The 18,787-nt window shown below is 35.2% G+C and overlaps 1 protein-coding gene across 2 annotated transcripts; it reads right to left on the bottom strand.

Annotated features, from left to right (window-relative positions):
- Nucleotides 1-429: 429 nt before the first annotated feature.
- Nucleotides 430-10,617, bottom strand: KERA (keratocan). Of its 2 annotated transcripts, none has more exons than XM_032107608.1 (3): nucleotides 10,463-10,617; nucleotides 8,002-8,896; nucleotides 430-3,414 (listed from the first exon to the last, which is right to left on the bottom strand). In XM_032107608.1, the coding sequence occupies exons 2-3, from the start codon at nucleotides 8,885-8,887 to the stop codon at nucleotides 3,242-3,244; spliced, it is 1,059 nt and encodes a 352-aa protein (XP_031963499.1). In that variant the 5' UTR covers nucleotides 8,888-8,896; nucleotides 10,463-10,617; the 3' UTR covers nucleotides 430-3,241. The 2 variants fall into 2 exon arrangements, with proteins under 2 accessions (XP_031963499.1, XP_031963498.1); XM_032107607.1 differs by lacking the exon at nucleotides 10,463-10,617 and adding an exon at nucleotides 10,248-10,456.
- Between the last annotated feature and the right edge of the window lie 8,170 nt (nucleotides 10,618-18,787).

Raw genomic sequence — 18,787 nt, 5'->3', positions numbered from 1 at the left:
GATAGCACATCTGCGTTAACAACCTTAATTTCAAATGTACCTAATATGTAATATGGATTTCTGCAAAAAAGTCCCAGATGTTTGTGGTTTGGTTAATGATCAACTGTGACTGCAGTATGCTTATGGTGACCCGTTCTCAGCTTCTTGTAAATGTCTTTATTTCTGTATGTGGTATTCCATTCAAAACTGTTTGCAATGTATTCTGACAAGTAAGGCAAGCAAATGGCTCTTCTATGACGCCAGCTGCACTTTCAGACAGGACAGCTGAGTTCCTCCCTCCTTTCAGAGGAAAAGAAACAATTTTTTCTGAACCAGGAAATAGCAGTGGGGAGTCTTAGAGCAATCTTGGATTAGGAAGAATTAACATCAGATTTTCAAGCACAGTGATGCTTTTTACACTGTATTAGCAGCTCTCAACATTGGGAAAAAGACAATGTGTTTTACATATTCCTTTATAGTCTTCTGGCACAATGAATGAACTGACTGTGTAGTGGCTGAAAGCCTACATTGTTTAGTTCCACACAATAATGCAATTTAGGCCTTCTATTGTAGTCTGAAAGGAAATTTTACCAACTTTCCCAGGACATTTAAGAATATTAAAACTGTTGTAAATGGCCGTGTACATGCAGCAAAGAAGCTTAACCCCCAATCAATACTGACATATTTTGTGAAGGTCACTGCAGCAACATAGCTATTTTTTATTCTATTTCATGGAGCTGGTTCTGGGAGAGAGACTCAAGATGGAACAAATTGGCCTAAGTGAGGATACTTAAAATTTTCTCTTTAATTAAATAGTTCCCAGATGTGGAGTCAGTGCATTGTCTTAAAGGTGCAGAGTACAGAGCACTTGGCAGCAGCAGATCTTCATCCCAGTAGAATTCTTCTCTTCACTCAGATTAACTGGGATTTGACAGAGACAAATCTTGAGCATCAGTCTGCAGGTGTTCTAGAATTGTTCCATAGGAAAGTACTGACTATTTGAAGGACTGATTTATAATGATTTCCAAATTACACTGTATTGGACAAATAGCAGTACAGCTGATAAAAATAACTGTTAAAAATTATTTCATCAGATCTTGTGCTTCTGATCCCATCACATAATATGGCCCCTATCCAGAAAATGGAGTACCTTGGTGCTCTAGTACCCTTTTATGATTTTACATTTCAACCTCTCTTCTATGTAAGCTTGACATCTCTTTGGGGAAGGTTTAGTCTTTTCTTCTTTAATGTGTATATGGTACCTCAAAGGTAATAATTTTTTACTGGACCTTCAAGGTGCTTTGCTGTATGATTAGAACTATAAATTATATTAATAATATGCATATATGCCTTTGAATATTCACTCTGGAGTAAATGTACTTGTTTTTTGCTTAAAGCAGAAATTAATTTCCAAGGCCAGAACATAATAGATGTTATAATCTAATTAATAGTATTGTTACATAATTTTTTTTCAAAAATAAATTACTATTATATTATTGAGTAAAGAACTTAGATGACATGCATACATATTGTAAAGACTTTTAAAATCTGTATTTTTTTTATATAGGGTGAACACAGAGGTACAGAAAATACTTTTGCTAGAAGGGCAAGAGTTTCTCAGCAATCACATAAAAAGAACAACAAAAGTAAATGGCTTTGCGATAGGATTTCTGAATGGGTTAATTCTATACTGGGTTTCTATACTAGGTTGTTTCCACAAGTTCTCCAGAGTAGAATAAGGACTGATTTTCAGATAAAAAGGATTGTTTGTTAGAAACTGTAGTTCTCAACACTTTTAAAAATCTACTTTTAAGAAAATACCTAATCTTCAATGCAAAAATTATACCACATGCATGGTCTTTAAATGCTTACTACTGAGGTCAGTCTTAAAATATTATCAATAGATGCAAGACATCAATGAACAACTAATTGCGTTTATCTAGAAATGCAAGAAGACTAAAATAATGACTGATGGATTGCCTGTTGTGCTGGCTAGCAGAAATAAGAATGTCATACTCTCTCAGTCAATAGTTGACTCTAATATTCAAGTCATTTATTGAAATGCCAATATTATAAAATAGAAAAAAATCAACCATATTTGATAAAATCAAGCATATTTCATAAAAAGTTGCCTTCTGGTATCTCCCTTGTTAGTGAGTTGTTAATGTATCATGTTCTAATTACCTGGACTTCTCTAAAATCCAGTATTATTGTGTGCATATATGTGAGTTAGCAGTTTGCTGAATACTGCTCTGAGTTGATTGTGTTTGCTTAATTGATACAATTCCTATGCAAGTGCTTGCCTAGTTCAGTAAATAATTGGGAGGGGATGTATTGCTTAATTTCTTAATTTTCTCTTCATCACCATTGTATTAACTAGCCATTCAAATTTTTATGAAGTACCTAGTCCACGAAATATGTAATCATTACTATTCTTGGTTGTATTTCTCTGCAAACTAAAATTAACCAAATATTCAATGATGATCCCAAAGCTGCAGAAAGAAATGGTGTCAAAATTAGAAATGGAATAAAACAGCAGAAAACTGGGACTTTGAGAGAACAAGATTACATCTCATGTTCTCTTGTCCCTGGATTTGAGTTGGATCAGTTTATTCCAGTCCTGAAACTCACTTAATGAATCCCTACAATTATATATATTCAGTATACTTCTTTGGATGCTAAGCCTCACATACTTTTTGTCTTAAAAGTATTAATCTTCAAAAGATGACAGCAATTTATGGGTTATTTGCATGTTAAGTGGTTATTCGCCACAAGTCACTATCTGAAATGTCAGTGGCAGTTCTGATAACTAGTAATCATGCAGCTCATGATTTTATTAGCGTATGCATTTGGCCAAGTGCACCCAAATTCATTGTGTTAGTTACTATATAACAAAATAAGGACATACAATTTGTCTATAGCAATGATGTTAGCAGGGTAGGCATTGTCACATTTGACAATGTAGTAAAGAAAGATGTAGTAGGCAAGAATTTTCTTTGGAATATTTGGGACCTTACAATGATGATTTTCAATATATTCACATTAGGAATTTATAGGGTAAGGTGTTAAGCACATGTTTCAGGTCCATACAAAATCTCTTCTGAAAGAACAGCCTTTTCAGTTGTAGAAAAGATACAAGCAAAGAAAAAAATTAAAGTCAAATAAAGCTGTTACTTCTTGATTTATGACTTAGAACAAGTTTCATTCCAGCAAGACTTGTATCTTATCACTCTCAGAGTACAAGAGTGACTCTGCAATATCTTTATATGACAACAGCTTGAAGTAGTCGGAAACAAATCATGATGTCCAGTGGGATTGGAGGTTGAATTTCATTTCCATCCAGACGAAGGTATCGGAGGCGAGGGATGTTGCCATAATGACCATAGTCTTCTTCTAAGGCAATGGAAACTGGGCATATTTGAGTCCCATTGACATCTGAAAATGTAGATCAACATTGTTAGGTTATGGAAAAATTCATGAAGGTTAAATTCACTTAGGACACAAATAAAGTAAACTTCCACTGATGTTTGCATGTGAGACTGTTGCTTTTGTAACATTTAACTACTTTGTTGATGGAGCAAAAAAGCATCATAATATAAGGTGATTTAGAACAGTGAATCACATGTTTACTGTGCTGCAATTCTGAAAAAAGGCCACTAGATGCATAATTTAACCTTGGAAAAAGAGGATACTAATTTAGACAACGACATGGTAAGCATTGAGAAATAGCTCTTTACACTCTGAGTGAGGAGGACAATATTACTGCTGAGGGATTTTGAACATCTTACTTCAATGACAGTGCATTAATTTTAGGTTGATAATATTCCCTAATGAAGATCTTGCATTCAAAACAATGACCGTATTGAATCAGAGGAACGTTTAGTATAGTGTTTGTAACTTTTAACATCTGTACTTTTCTGTTCTCTCACACTATTCAGTAGAGTTGGTCTTAATTGCAGGAATATAACTTGTGCAATGGGATATTTTTCTTTCTAATCTGAAAGCCAACAAATTCTTAAAATTCTGTATACATCACACATAGTTCGTTTCTGTATAGATAAAATTTGAAACTATGGTTTCAATCATTACCCATATTTGTAAGTGTTGAATAGCTTGGGTTCTTTACATTGTCTCCTCTAGGTTACCCCTGCATCATCACTTGGTTGAAATGCTTTTTATATTTTGTCTTCAGTTTTTAAATAGTCAGGCAGCTGCTGCCCTATTTCAGCCTCAGAAAGGTCTTGTGAAAACACTGAAGTGGTGTTTGTTTACCAAAGACGTCAAATTCCTTTGACCAAATTATATTTTTTGGTTGGTCTGACTGCTTGAGGACCTTGGTCCCAGACCAACTGAAGAAAAGTGAATGGAGAATGTGTATGTAACAGATTTTTTTCAACACAATTTTTATGAACAAAGAAATAGGAAAAAAATTTTCTCCCTTTATATTTAGTAATGATACCATGCACAAGTCTTCTGACTACAACCCCCAATATCAGATAAATGTTATGATGTAAAAATAACAACATAACTTACTTTTTTTTCCCATAGCTTACTTTTATTTTTTTTTCCTCCATTCTATTTTGAAAAACTGCCCAGATGTTTGCAACATCTTGGGAGTGGACTTGATCTTTGTCATGGAAACTAGATAAATACATCCAGTTGGCCAAGGCCTGAAACTTTTGTTATATCTGTGATATCAAAATGTATTTGTCTATCTTGTGAAATTTGATTAATATTGGCAAAGTTTTTTATATTCTTGGAAGAAACAAGCCACAACTTATTTTTATGTGTGAATTTGCAACACAGAAAGCTTGAGAATTTTCATTATGAAAGCAGCTATTAAAAGTTTTAGGTGAATCAACACTATGTAACAGAAAATATCTGCTTTGTTTGGTCAGCACTACTGTTCATAGAGACAAGATGGCTTCAAGTGCATCCTAAATCTCTGTCTTCTCTGACCTAGAAACTATCTCGCTGCACTCCTTTTCACTGGGTTAATTACTCCAGCCTTGAAGTGAGGCAGCAGTTATCTAACCACAGGCCACCTAGGAAGAAGTTATTTCCTAATGATGTGTGGTATGAAGTGGTTTGGGTTTTATTGTTCTCTTCCCATAAACAGTAAATCCTACCCAAACTATCAGGGGAGTAAAAGCCTCTCTCTTTCTCTCTTTTAACCCTCTTCATGGATATATTACTGAATTTTGTTTAAGCAGGAGGAGCAGGTCTTTCCTTCCACAGGTACAATTCACCCTGCCTAAACTGATCCATGTAGAGGTTAACTGTCAGTCTAAGTAAACCGTTTGGACTCTGTTTATAAACTCTAGAGAGAGATGAATGCTTCCAAAAGGGGACTGACATCTCCTTAACATGGGATGAGTTTCCCTATGCAATAGTGTACCCTTTTCCATCAATTGAGTAGGAGGTCTGTTCGACTTTTTTGATTAAAAAATCTGGAATAGTTTATTCGAAAAAGATTAATTCAACTGCTTGTCAACAGAATTGTTACGTTATAAAATATTGAAAGATAAAACCCCTGAGCTGCTATAAGGGAAAACTGCAAAAGAGGTTCTCCTAAATGGCTAATACTGTATGTCTGCTGAAGAACTGCAGGAGATCCTGTTTTTTTTCCAGTGAAACTTATAATTTAGAAACAAAATGTAGGTAGTTGACCCAAGGATTTCTCCCTTTCTCTACATGTGGAATAATATTATCTCAGAGTATCTATCTCAATCTCCTGTTATTCTTCTAGGGGAACTTACTGTTTGCTCCCTTTCGTCTTTGATAGCACTGTAATACCACCTGCTTACCCTTGCTCACTTGCTACATCATCATTTCATAGCTTGTCTTTGCTTACTTTAACATTCTCTTTTCCACTATTTAACAGCTCCCCAGAGCCTCATAAGGCTCCTAGGTAAATATGTTGGCATGTGTGTTTTAAAATGCCATGGAATAAATGTGGTGCAAATCTGTTGGAGCCATAATTAGTTTTGGTTTTAAGTTGGTTCTACTTCCCAAATTAGAATAGTAATTTTTCCTCTGTGTGTTGAGAGCCTTAGGGAAGGGACTAGATCCTTAGGGAAGGAATGCAGGTGAAATTCTTGTTCCACTGAGACAAATGATGAGGCTATCATTGGCTGCCCTGGGCTTCAGAAGAAGGCCTTATATCTTCATAAATGGTCTCCAGAGAAATGAGGCTGCGCACTCATAGAGAGAATTAATCTTACAAAATAACATACAGCAAAACATAGACAAATGGTATTTTCATAAAAATGCTGATGTCTGAACTCTTGCAATAACAACTCACCAATAGGAAATAAAGCAGTGATTTGCAGTTGTGAGGGAATACCTGAAAACTAATATTATAAAAAGGGCTTGTACTGCACACATAAAAGTAAACCTTCAGAAGGACTCTTTTGTGGAGAAACCAGATCCCATCTTTTTTTTTTACAGCTATTTTTCTTTCAATTTTTTTCATTGATTATCTTAAAATAATGACTGATCTGGATTTAAGAAGACAAAATCAATCTGCAGAAATAATGTCATGTCTTATTACTCTGACCTGATGGGATTACATTCCTTGTTTGCAATCCCAAAGGCCCTTTGAGATATCATCTATTAGAGCAAAGTCTCATGAAGACTACACCATTACCCCTTACCTCTTGAACTATTATGCTATGTGGTGAAATGTGCCTTATATAATACCTGGTTTTTATTTAAGGTATCAGGTTGCAACTATTTTATATTCAGTTACTAAGAATTCTTTTTTTCTTTTTTTTTTTGCTAAAGTCAGTTTTGTGCTTGAGTTGACAATGATTTTTGGAAAGTGGTAAAGGCATTAAGAAATACAAGGCTTGTGGAAAGCTATCATGATTTAGTTCCACAAGTACTCAGGTGTCATTGGAACGTGAGATTTGAGTTTACATACACAACGAAAGTTAATTTTCATGGTCTTAAGCTTTGTCAAATTTATTCAGGGAAGGAAGAGAACTGGACAGCTCTTTAAATACTACCTATGCACAAAACTACTCTTAAACTGGACAGGCTACATTCCAGTGATTTCAATTTTGTGTCCACTCAAAGTGACAGAATAAAGTCTGCACCTGAGGCCTTGCAGTGAAGCAATTAAAATAAATCCCTTTGTAACCAGGGGGAAATTAAATATATTCAGAAAAAACATCTGTCATAAGCTTTAACACTGATTAACTGTTAGAATTCTTGCAGGCCACTTAAATATGTGCCAGTTACACAAAATTTATTTTTATTTGCATGATTTCATACATTTATTTTGCCAGATGCAGTGAACAAATGTAAATTATTAATAGGTATCTTCCTTTCATAGGTCGTTGTTTCATACAAAAGCCAAACCATTATTTTTAGTATATTTGTGAACTACAGTGGCCCAAAAGACTGGTAAGGGACCATGTATTCAATTAAAACACCATGAAAGCAAGATAAATACAGAAACTTGGCTTCCTTCTGTGCAGAGGTAAATAAAAAGTTTTATTTTGGCTTTTGGTATGAAAAAAAGTATTTACTGAGCATATAATTTCATTATATAGAGTATTTGATGTTCCTAACCACATCCCCACTACAGTTGGCTGAATTTGGAAACAGTCCCAGACGTGAAACTATGAAAACAAATAGGCTTCTGTTGCCTTAGGTACAAAACCTTATCTCACTTACACAAAATGGATAACTTTTGAGGACATAAATCTTAGTAGGACAAATATGCTGTAAAATCAGTAAAACACTAAAACATTTTGCTCAGAGAGGTGGCAGCTGCCCATCCCTGGCAAATTTTAAGGTCAGGCTGGACAGGGCTCTGAAAAATCTCATCATGTTGAAGATGTCCCTGCTTATTGCAGGAAGGTTGGAAAAAATGACTTCTAGAGGTCCCTTCCTTCCCAAATTATTCAATGATTCTATAATTTTAATCACTTTACTTCAAAGAGTATTTTTATAGTTAAATAGACATTTTAAAATATCGTTTTGAAGGTTCCCACACTGGTAATACATACTTACTTTTGATTTTGTTGTGATCAAGATGAAGGTGCTCAAGGTGAGCATTGATTGGTGGAATTTTAGTGAGCTGATTGTGAGACAGCTGTAGGTCTAGAATAGATGAAACGTTAAACCCATTTGGAGGGATACCATCATCAGACAATTTATTGTAGTTCAGCCTAAGGAAAGTCACTTTGGGTATTGCACTGAAGTAGTTATCTGGTATAACTTCGATGGAGTTGTTGTCCAAAAACAGCTGCAGTGTATTAGCTGGAATGCTTAAAGGCATTTTCTTGAGTGAATTTTTTGCTATGTTGAGTTGCATAAGGTTGTTGAGTCCTTGGAAGGTGTCACTTTGAAGAGCGCTGTCCAACAAACTGTTCTGGTGCAGGTCTAACATGGTAAGGTTTTCCAGGTGGCTGAAGACTCCTTCTGGGATTCTGGAGATTTTGTTTCTAGCTAGCCTTAGCTGTTCCAGACCCACTGGTAATGGGGCAGGCACCTCTTCCAATTCGTTATCTTCAAGGAATAAGTAAAGCAGTCTTTTCAGCTTGCTCAGCACACCACTCTCAATGCCACCATTTGTGATCTTATTCTTGTTCAGATTTATCCATCTCAGATGAGTGGCATTCATAAAAGGCTTCTCTGAAAGTGTTTCAATTTGATTGTTTTGAAGATAGAGGTACCAAATTCTTGCTGGAATTGGAGGTATTTCTTTTAGTCCTTTGTTATCACAGTATAATGCATTGGGGAAACTAGGAGGACAAAAGCACTCCTGTGGACACTCAGAAGTATAGTGAGACCAATGGTCAAGACCCAGATCATCATAAACTTGTCTCACAGTTCGAGTCCACACAGAATTGACCAAGAATAAGAGCAAAAGGCTTGTATAGACTTTTAGAATCATTGTGTTTGCCTTGGAAGGGGAAAAAAAAAATTAGCTGTTTCTCAACAAAACTCCATAGCAGAATACTAGATTAACAAAACAGTTTTGCATATAAAATAATATTTCCTTTATAAACAGCTAAATTCTGTCCTCTAGGGTATTATCCATGGCATGTTAAGGAAAAACTGAAAAGTAATGTAAGAGGCATAAATGATTCAGTGCTATCTGTTGATAAATATTTACCTGATTCAGCTTAGACTCCACATTGGCTACGAGCTTAACGGATGCTCATACAAGTGTCATTTCAAAGACTATGAAAATATGGATCATTTTTAGACAATAAATCAGTGCTTCTTTTAAATTTGTGTAAGTTTTCCTGTAAAGACCTCTGATCTACATTATATAATGAATAATCTTCAGAAAAGATATCATTACCATATATATCAATGATATAAATACTATTGTACTCAGTGTTCCTCCTTTTAAAATCAATCATAGCCCCTTTTCTGTTTTTGCTCTCTCTTAAATTATAATGGCATCTGGATCAGATTTTCTAGGGTCTTTTGTCTTCATTCAAAAGTCGGAGATCAAATACTGTTTTAACAGCTGTTTGTTGGGCATGTTCTTAAAACGCTTGGAGGGAATATGTTTGACTAATCCATTCCCCGCCTCACTCTCTCATATCCAAAGTTAGAAATTTCCTTCCCTAAAGCAAACAGACAAAACCAAATGCCTGATCTAAACGACACAAAAAATAAGTCTTAACAAATGTCCACAAAAAGTAAATCCTAACCAAATTATTCATATACACTAGTGCACCTTCAAACTATTTTTCCTACTTAATTATTGGCTTTTTTTTAGCCTCTTTCACCACTGAATGATGAAAAAAAATCATCACAGATAATTTACTCCAAAAGGAAATATTTGTGTAGCACAAAAACATTGCTTTACAAACTCTCTTATCTTGATTGCTGCCTCAAGAAGATTAACAAGCATTTTGCAATGTAGAGGCAAACAACTGAAAGCTGAAATTTCTGGTCAAAATTAGGAGGTTGGTTTTGGCAAAAAATAGTATTTAAATAAAAAGTATATTCTCTCATAGGATTAATGCATCAGTAAAGTTAAGAGCTCAGTTAAGTTGCTGCATATGATACTTAGTAATTTAATAGTTTTCAACATTGTTATTAGCAGCAACAAGTGCAGTATCCTATAGCTTTTCCAGCCCCAGAAACTGCTATCTGGAAGCATGCCAAAAAAAGGGACAAATAAAGTATTTCTAAAGAATAGCATTTATATTTTACACAGTGAATTTGCAGCCTTCTTACTCTGTAAATATTCATAACCTTAATAGCATTTAAAAATTAAATATAAAGCAATTTACCTTGTTAGTCAGGATCCTGGAGCTATCTGAAGCCAGTTAGAAATCACTGTAAATTCACCGCTTTTGGCTGCTAACCACTGTGTTTGTTTCCTGTCCTCCTAAGAATTAGCAGCATATAAAACTGGAAGTACATACTAGTATTCCCAGATGTATTTCCATGCACACCTTATTAGCTATTGCTTCTAGTTTGACATTGCTTCAGAGTTTGGGCTTACCTCAGCCTTCTTGGATCTTCTTCTCTTTCTATTGGTCCCTGTTGTTAGACTGTAATAGCTTGAGTCAGGCTACAAGCCGTGTTCTAGGAATACGGCCTCATATATACGCATCAGTGGTTACAGCTTTTAACCCCTGAAATAACCAAGGCACCTCAGCACCTAGGCAGGAAAAAAAGGAAATCCTGGCCTCAATATCAAGCAGCCACAGAGCTGAAGACATTTGATTTTTTATGTTCTATCAGATGATAAGAGCTGGTCTAGATGAAACAGGTAACCCAAAATGTACATTTATTCAAAATTTTTGTTAGAAGACACTTTACATGCAAAGCTCACTTACATCATAATTCATTCTCATAATACCTGAATTGGCCACAAAGAATTAAAACCAGTGCCATCTGTTTCTACGGAAATATTTTATTTGATTTTTATTAAATGCAGATGCTGTCATGCTATTTAAAGGCAAAATTCTTGATTAGGAGAAGAAGAGAGCAAAAGCATTTGCTAAGAATTTTTTAATAACATCTTTTCAGTTCTTTAAAGATTAAACCTTAACTTTTCCTTTTTGTTCAGAGGGTTGTTTACATATATTTCTACAAAGTTATAATACTCTCCAGTGCCTCCTGCAATTTTCTTTTATCATTGATCTAAAGCAAACTCTTTCCAGCCAACTTGCTCTCCAAAGACAGACACATATTTCTCACATTAAGTATTTTGGAAGATTTTTGTTTTCCTTTTTAGTCCAAACTTAAAGTAACAACTTCATATCAGAAAAACTATCCATGTTCAAAGCCAGAACAATGACATACATATTTTAAGGGAAAAGCTAATGAAAAATATTGAAAATATAAAATATATCCTGATACTTTTAATGAGTTATATTAGTTTTAAAACTTAGTTACGTAATTACTTTAATTCAATTTTATCTGATTGATTTTAACCATAAAGCCTGTAACAACCTCTTTCATAATTTTTAAAACCTTGCTTCTTAAATTCAGAATATCTCAAAAGAAGCTTTGAAGTAGAAAAGACAAAAAGTAGACAAAAAAGAAAAGCAAACCTTAAATTCATGGGCAGCTTTCACTGACTTCAGTAAGACTAATGTTAAATATGTCATAAATTTTTTTCATGAGTATATGTTTGTACTGCCGTGTTTCTTGTTTAGGAAAAAATGCATCCTTTCCATCAGTATTTTTTGCATTATTTATGTGCTTGAAAATAAAATAAGTGCTTAAGTGTTTCACTCTGCTAGAACTCCAGGCCCTTCAACACCTTTTAAAGATTATTAGGGATTTCTTACAAAGCATGTATAAAACTGTTTCCTTCATGCATACTAAGTAGATTATTTTAATAGTTTAAATTAGATTAAATTAATTTACATCTATAGCTAAAAGTAAAAGTTCTAGTTTTAAGCAGATGTACTAGTTATAGGACAAAAGTCATAAAAAAAATTTCATTATTAGTGTCACTTTAAACACCTAAAACTTGAAATGTTTAAAACTTGGACCTCCTGCAGCAGAGCTAGTACCCCACACTAGTGACAAGGGTGCTTGTCAGCTGGAGTCCACCCATGGGAGATGGAGAGAGGCAGAGGCACCCCTGTGTGAAGTTTAAAATAGTTGTGTGTCCAGTTGGGAGCCACTTAAGAGGTTTCACCATGAAAATTGCATCTATGATTCTTGTAAACAAAAAGCAGTGCAATATAAAAGTGGTTTGAATTTCTGCTAAATCTTCACAAAGTGTGTAGAGAGAATATGGAGACACTGAGGTCTCTTTGTCACTAAAGAACAAGCCAAGTCCATCCTGAATGTTGTACTGGAGAGTCTAAAATTGTGAGTCCTGAGGGCAGATATCTGTTGTGACACACTTAAATGCATGTTGCCAGACGTCTACATCTAGCAACAACAAAAACGATTGATTTATCTTAGGCTTCATGGTGGTCTGAATTTACCTGCTAATCATGTCCAGATATTCATTATGTTATCACAGCAGTCCCTGGCAAAGGGACTGGCTGTTTACCTTGTGGCAAGCAGTGGTACTATTTGTATGAAATGCTGTTCAGCAAGGGGTCACAATCTGCCCTTTGTGGATTTAGAGACCAGGTATTTCATCCTTATCAAGCACATGTTTCCATCCCATTCAAAGGAGGAGTTCTTCATTAGGAGAAGAGAACAGAAAAATAAGTTTTCTAAGATTTTCTCAATAATGTGAATTTCCATTTCTTCTGATGCAAACAAAGAGCAGGGAAAAAAGACAAGAAATGTCCTCAAAATCAGGAAGCAAGGGTGTGACAACTGTAATATATATTCTCACATGCGCTCAAAAATTTTTGAAATATCTCTGCACAAACAAGTGATTACGTGGGTGTCTAAGCAGACTTAGCAAAAAGCCTGCTTTCCATGAAACCTTCAAGATTATGCACATATCATGCATTTGTTCTGTTCAGTCCTCCATCATCTGGTGTAAATATTTCCTATTTAAAGGGTGGACTATATGATGATAAAGTTTTACAGACTAATAAAAGACCATGGCCAAGATTTTAAAAAATTACTAATGGTTTGGGTGACATTTTGTGTTGCATATCCAACCTGAGACTCTTTCCAGGACCTTATTTTCAGTAAGAGACAGCTAAGAATTTTGTGTTAATGAGGTAATTTTTAACTTGAGAAGCTGAGCGATCAAAGGCAAATATCAGTGAAACACAAAGTGCTCCTGAGACCATGAACAATCTCCCAAAAAAGTAACAGTATGAAAGGTATTTGGACAGCAATAAAAAGAAGTGGTAAAAAATATTACAGTAAAAATACTGTCGATACTCACTCTGAATTTTGGAGACAACTTCTAAAAGATACTGTTGGGATTGTTCTAGTTTGAGAAAGATGTCTCAAGCTAATACAGGATTTTACTACATATATCTCCTTTCAATCCACGCTGTTAATCAAGAGAAAGTGTATTAAAAATATATTAAAAAGCGAGGCGCATCAACAACTGCAGGGGTTGGTAACATCTCCTTGAGAAGAGTAATGTACATGCTTGAAACTAAAACAGCTCACAACCTTGAGAAAGACTTGAAGAGTAAAAAAGTAAGACCCATTGGGAGGAGATATGGACAACTGGGAGTGCTGTTTGGAGCTGTTGCTCTGTTTCAGCATCAGAGTTGCTGACAGTGAAAAAACGCATTGCTTTCTTTCAGTAATGGCTGCCATATGTCTCAGATTTAATTCGAAGCAAGGTCTGTTAAGCATCAAGCATGTGTATAGTTCATCACCAGCAAACCCAAGAGTATACTGCAAGCAGAGCTTATTCATTAGCCCTGTGGATTGCTCCATTTAGCAAAGGCTGCAGTCCACACTCTCTACTGCCTAAATTTGGGCAGTACTTTACCAAAAAGCTATGTGCCTTGTTCCACAGGACAATCAGTTCATCTGAAACAGGCTCTGGAATTATCTTCATGATTACTAGAGAAAAGGCAACATTTCAAAATCTGAAGACAGTAAGCCCAGTTTGTGTATCCTTCATCATATACTCCAATGGTAGCTCCAGACTTCTTCAGTGGGGTTCTGACTTTTACTCAGGGTTCAGTCTGCTTCTTTCACTCCTGATGACCGGCACATAGACATCTCTCTTTCTGCATTGTGGGTCTGAGTTTTACCCAGAGTCAAAAAGACAAAACTTCTATTTCCAAACGGTTCCTGGATCACCAGACGGTGATATATCTCAATTAATAATATCTGCTGCTCCTTTAAAAAAAAAGCCTCAAAAGGTCAACAAGATCAAAGAGTCTAAAATAAAGCAGATGACTGAGCCCTTCAGGCTAGCCCAAGGGACACTGCAGGCAGATCAAAGGACCAGCCCAGATGCTCCAGACCCTGCTTCTATGGATGTATTTTACTCTACATCATTCCTAGTGAACACAAGAAATTAAAACAAAACAGACTTAGGAGCAGGAATGCTTCACCACTCCTAAAGCCTAGAATTACCCACTTAGACCTCTCAGTGGAAGAAATTGCATTTCTTATTTAAATAGGCATTTTTTGTGCATATGCAGGCAGATGAAGTGTAGGGAATTTACCTGGGGAGCTTTCGGTTTAGATCAGAATACATTGCTTAAAGAAACCCTGGAGAACAGATTGACCGGCTTAATTTTTTAAATGGAGATGTCACCTGACCTCCTGTTTATATAGGATTTAGGAAGATAAGATCCTATTCTAAAAGTCCAGAAACAAAACTCTAGCGATTTACTTTTTGCACTACTTCACTCCCTTGAAAAAACCACAGTGGGAACTGAGTAGCTTAGCTTAAAGAGATCATTGTAGAGCAACACATTTCAGAAAAGAACAACTATGGAAAAGGGCTCAGCTTTTATGAGAAATATACTGGTCTTCTGAATATGCTTCATTAAGTAATTTTTTTGGCACTCTGTTCTCTTTCTCTCTGTTTTGAACTCTTTACCACAGTGACACCATAAGGTTCCATGACACAATGCCAAGATCTGGTATTTGTTTTGGCTTGCTAGGTTTACTTTACCTACTATGTAAATGTTGCTGTCAATCTCTTACTTTAGTTTGTTTTCATGCTTTCAACAATTTCAACACTGAAACAAATCTGTGCTACCCAGGGTAGCAAGTTTAGATTTTTAAAATGCTAAATGTATCTTAAATTAAATACCTAACATGCATTTATCAATTTCACACATATATAGAGTTACTGGCCCACATGTGGCTATTTAGATGATTTATATTTTCCAGACACTTAACGGTAAATTAAAACATGTATTAGTGTTTGGATGCCCATTCTATAAACCTGCAGTTTTGAAACATAGATCATCAATGATTAAATATTCTGAGATATCATAAGGATAGTGAAAACAAGCTGTTTTCACTATCATTTAATTATATCCTCATCCTTAATTTATGTAAACGTCTGTTTTCTTATTTTCTTCTGTTGTTAAAGAAGTCCAAAAATATTTTAATTCATCTTCATTTTGGATCCCCACAGATTACCAGAAGTTGAAACTTATATGAAGTTCTGTCCTCTAAAATAAATGACAAGGGTTTCATAAAAAAGAACTCCCACAACTTAATGAAAAAAAAAAAAATTCCCCTTATAGTAATGCTCTGCTATAGTGATTTTGCCACATGAGAAATTCAAGGTTCAGGGCTTTTTTAATATTTAGAAAGAAAAGCCAAATGGCATAAGCTATATGAAAACTCAGGTCTTATTTTCCATTAATTGTAGTCATTTTTGTTCTAATTTTTAATGCAGATACTCTGGGGAAATACTGAAATTAAACATTAAACTATGTGATTTTTATTTTCTTAAATTGCGATATCAGTCATCGTTTCCAAGAGCTGGCGTTTCCCAAAGCACTTGAGTTTTCTTCCAGAGTCCCGACTTCAAGCTCAAATCTCACTCACCATGACCACTCCAGTCACTGATTATCCTTTCAGATGGAACATGTTGAAACTAAGTCTTTACAGTGTAGATGAAATTCCTCACCACCCAGCACTTTGATGCAAACAAACACCACCTTTTTGTTTGAGGACAGCTCTGGAACCCATCTCCAGGGAGAATTCATTGTCCATCCCTGTCCCAGAACCATGCAGTGCTCCAGAGCCCTAAGTAATCAAAGGGATGTTCTTTAACGCTTCCTGCTCTTTTCTTAGATGATTCCATGCTCTTCATGGTTACAGCTGGGAATCCTAGCAGTAAATGCTTAGTTCCCTTCTGCTTTCTGTGTATAATATATACCTCAGCTCAAGGCTGTGATTTTCATTGGGAACAACATACCTTTCCTTCTTTTTGAATCGAGGGTGGGAATAAAAATAGTGCAGGGGATGATTCTCCTTACCCAAACCTAGGAACCTGAATAAAAAAAAGAATTCATTTTTTACACATGTAGATGTTTTACATATTTGACGCATGTACACGTTTTACACAAATTCGTCTTTAAATCAGTGCGGTATTGCACACAATCTTGAGAACTTATGAGTCCTACTGTTTATTTTTTTGACAGCAAAATGGCTGTAATCATGAAAGCTGAACAAGAAGTTCAGGAAACATTTGTTCATGGAGTTTGGAAACCAGTGCGCATAGTAAGATGGATAGCAAAATCACATTATGTGATACTGGAAAGATGATGGAAATATGAAATTTGATAATTGTTTATCTTCAAGACAGCTTATTGTTAAATCAGTTTATAAGAGATGAAATTTCTAAAGATTTCCAGTACTTCTGTCTGAAATATTATGCATGTTTCAATGAAAGCATTATCATCAATAGAAATACATATTTTACAAGTATTATTTAATAAGTTCCAAAGTGTCTTTGAAATTATTTGAATATATGCTCTAATCTGAAATTATTTGAATATATGCTCTAATCAGGTGGACCAAATACCACAACAGTCTTGTATGCATTTCCCCACACTAGGACTCACAGAGTGAAGACAGATTTTGCATGTCTGATGAAGAATAGAAGACTTAAGTGAGCAAATTCTTTAGTATTAAGCAGTTAGTTAAGTTTTCTGGCAAATAAGTGTGTTAAATTCAACCATTTTAAACAATGTAGGGTTTTTTTCACAAACTTTAAAAAATATTTTTGAGCATCTCGTAACAGTGGATTTAGACTCTGTAACTCAAAATATCACCAAAGAGCGCTTTCTTGGGAGAAATGAAAAGCTCCATGATCATTTATATCTTTCCTTATGAGATGAGTTTGCTTTGCCCTCTTTTGTCAGAACAGTAGTACTTTTTCCAAAATAAAGTTTACCTCTTCTTCAGAAGTCAGGCACATTTGACCAAATCCCTTTGTTTCTATACTGTTATATGGATCATAAATAATATTTCTCCTCTCATGTATTTCCCTAATTTCTTCACTGCCTTCTTAATTAGACTTTCTTTTCTGCTTTTCTTTAACAATTTCAGATTAAAAAGGTATACTATACCACAGAGGTACTACATTAGAGGGATTATTCTTTAAAAACATTCTAGTAATCAAAACTTGTTAAAAATATTCTGCTACCTGATCAATAGATTAAGAATTCAAATTACAAAGAGGAAGATAATTCACCTCCCAAAATATGTAGAAGGGGTTACACCCACAAAGCATCATGGTTTATAACACTAAAGAGTAGCAATATGTACATTTTCAGATATTTTGGTGCCCACTGAAACCCTCAGCACCTGATAATATATGTATACCTTTATAAATTAATGGAGGGATAAACAAACAAACAAAAAACCCAGCAGATAGAACCTTAAGGGTCCACAAAAGCATGAAACTGAGAGCAACTTAAAGTATCCAAACTGAAATTTTTAAAGCAAAGTGTTCATGTTATTTAGTGGGCACAGCCTGGAGCACATCAATCTCACTTTTGAATTCATTCAAGTTGGGCACTTCAGGCAGGTCACCTCTCTGAGACAACAGATGGGATCCTTCTTGTGGTTCCAGTGTGTGTAGATATGGGCACAGTTACTTCCTGTTTAGCCCACAGTCACAGTCTTATCTCAGAACCCTGGTACAGTGTGATAAAAAGTGTTTAAGCCTCTAAAGATGCTTTTCTTTACATAATGAAGTGATAATTTGCCCTGGTACTTGAACCTGACCTTTCTACCTTCAAGGTGAGGAGTGTCGTAAAGTACAGTTAGCACTCCTTTTCTTTCTCTGTGCTAACTGATGTTGAACTGTTCAGATTAAGTAGAAAAGAGAGTTATTTATGTATTAAAGCCTTAAGGCCTACCAATTAAGTTCTTTTCTTACAGATAGAAAGTTTTTTAACCTAACCTAAGTCTTTTAACTTTTTTAGTCTAAATCTGAAAAAAAATTCAGAACCAAAATGTCCTCCATGAGCATTCTGTCCACTAGGATGGTAACATGTTTGCCAGTGCTGTCCCACATGGGAGAGTTAGATGGGATGGATCTCTGACTTCACTACTTAGTAAATCACAAGTGTTAGAATGGGAGCAGATTTGCACAAGTCAGCTAAGGTATCGAAAGAAAGATTCCACAGTTTCTGTCTATGGAATCAATATCCAAATGTCAGCTGAGTTAAGAGCCTGTATCATGGGAGATGGAATTATGGATGGGAACCTGAAACAAATTTTCCACATGAATGTCATGCTAAATTCTTCAGATGTACAACTGGTTATTAAAATTGATATTGTTCCCCATTGGTTGCTAGTATTCCTAGAATCACAGATTCACAGAAATTATAAATAAGTTTGAAGAAACATCTGAAGGTTATTTAGTTCAACCTCCTTCTAAAACTAAGGCTAACTTCAAAGACAAATCTGTCCCTCAGGGCACTGCCCATGCAAGTTATGAAGA

This window comes from Corvus moneduloides, chromosome 4 (assembly GCF_009650955.1).
Source record: "Corvus moneduloides isolate bCorMon1 chromosome 4, bCorMon1.pri, whole genome shotgun sequence".
Taxonomy (NCBI): domain Eukaryota; kingdom Metazoa; phylum Chordata; class Aves; order Passeriformes; family Corvidae; genus Corvus; species Corvus moneduloides.
The sequence above is the reverse complement of the archived record's forward strand: the minus strand, read 5'-3'. Positions and strand labels throughout refer to the sequence as shown.

Bases quoted from the DNA above. Each gene is read 5' to 3' on its own strand.
- KERA (XM_032107608.1), bottom strand. From the start codon at position 8,887: ATGATTCTAAAAGTCTATACAAGCCTTTTGCTCTTATTCTTGGTCAAT. The intron at 3,415-8,001 runs GTAAGTATGTAT...CTACATTTTCAG, and splicing joins TGATCACAACAAAATCAAAA to ATGTCAATGGGACTCAAATA.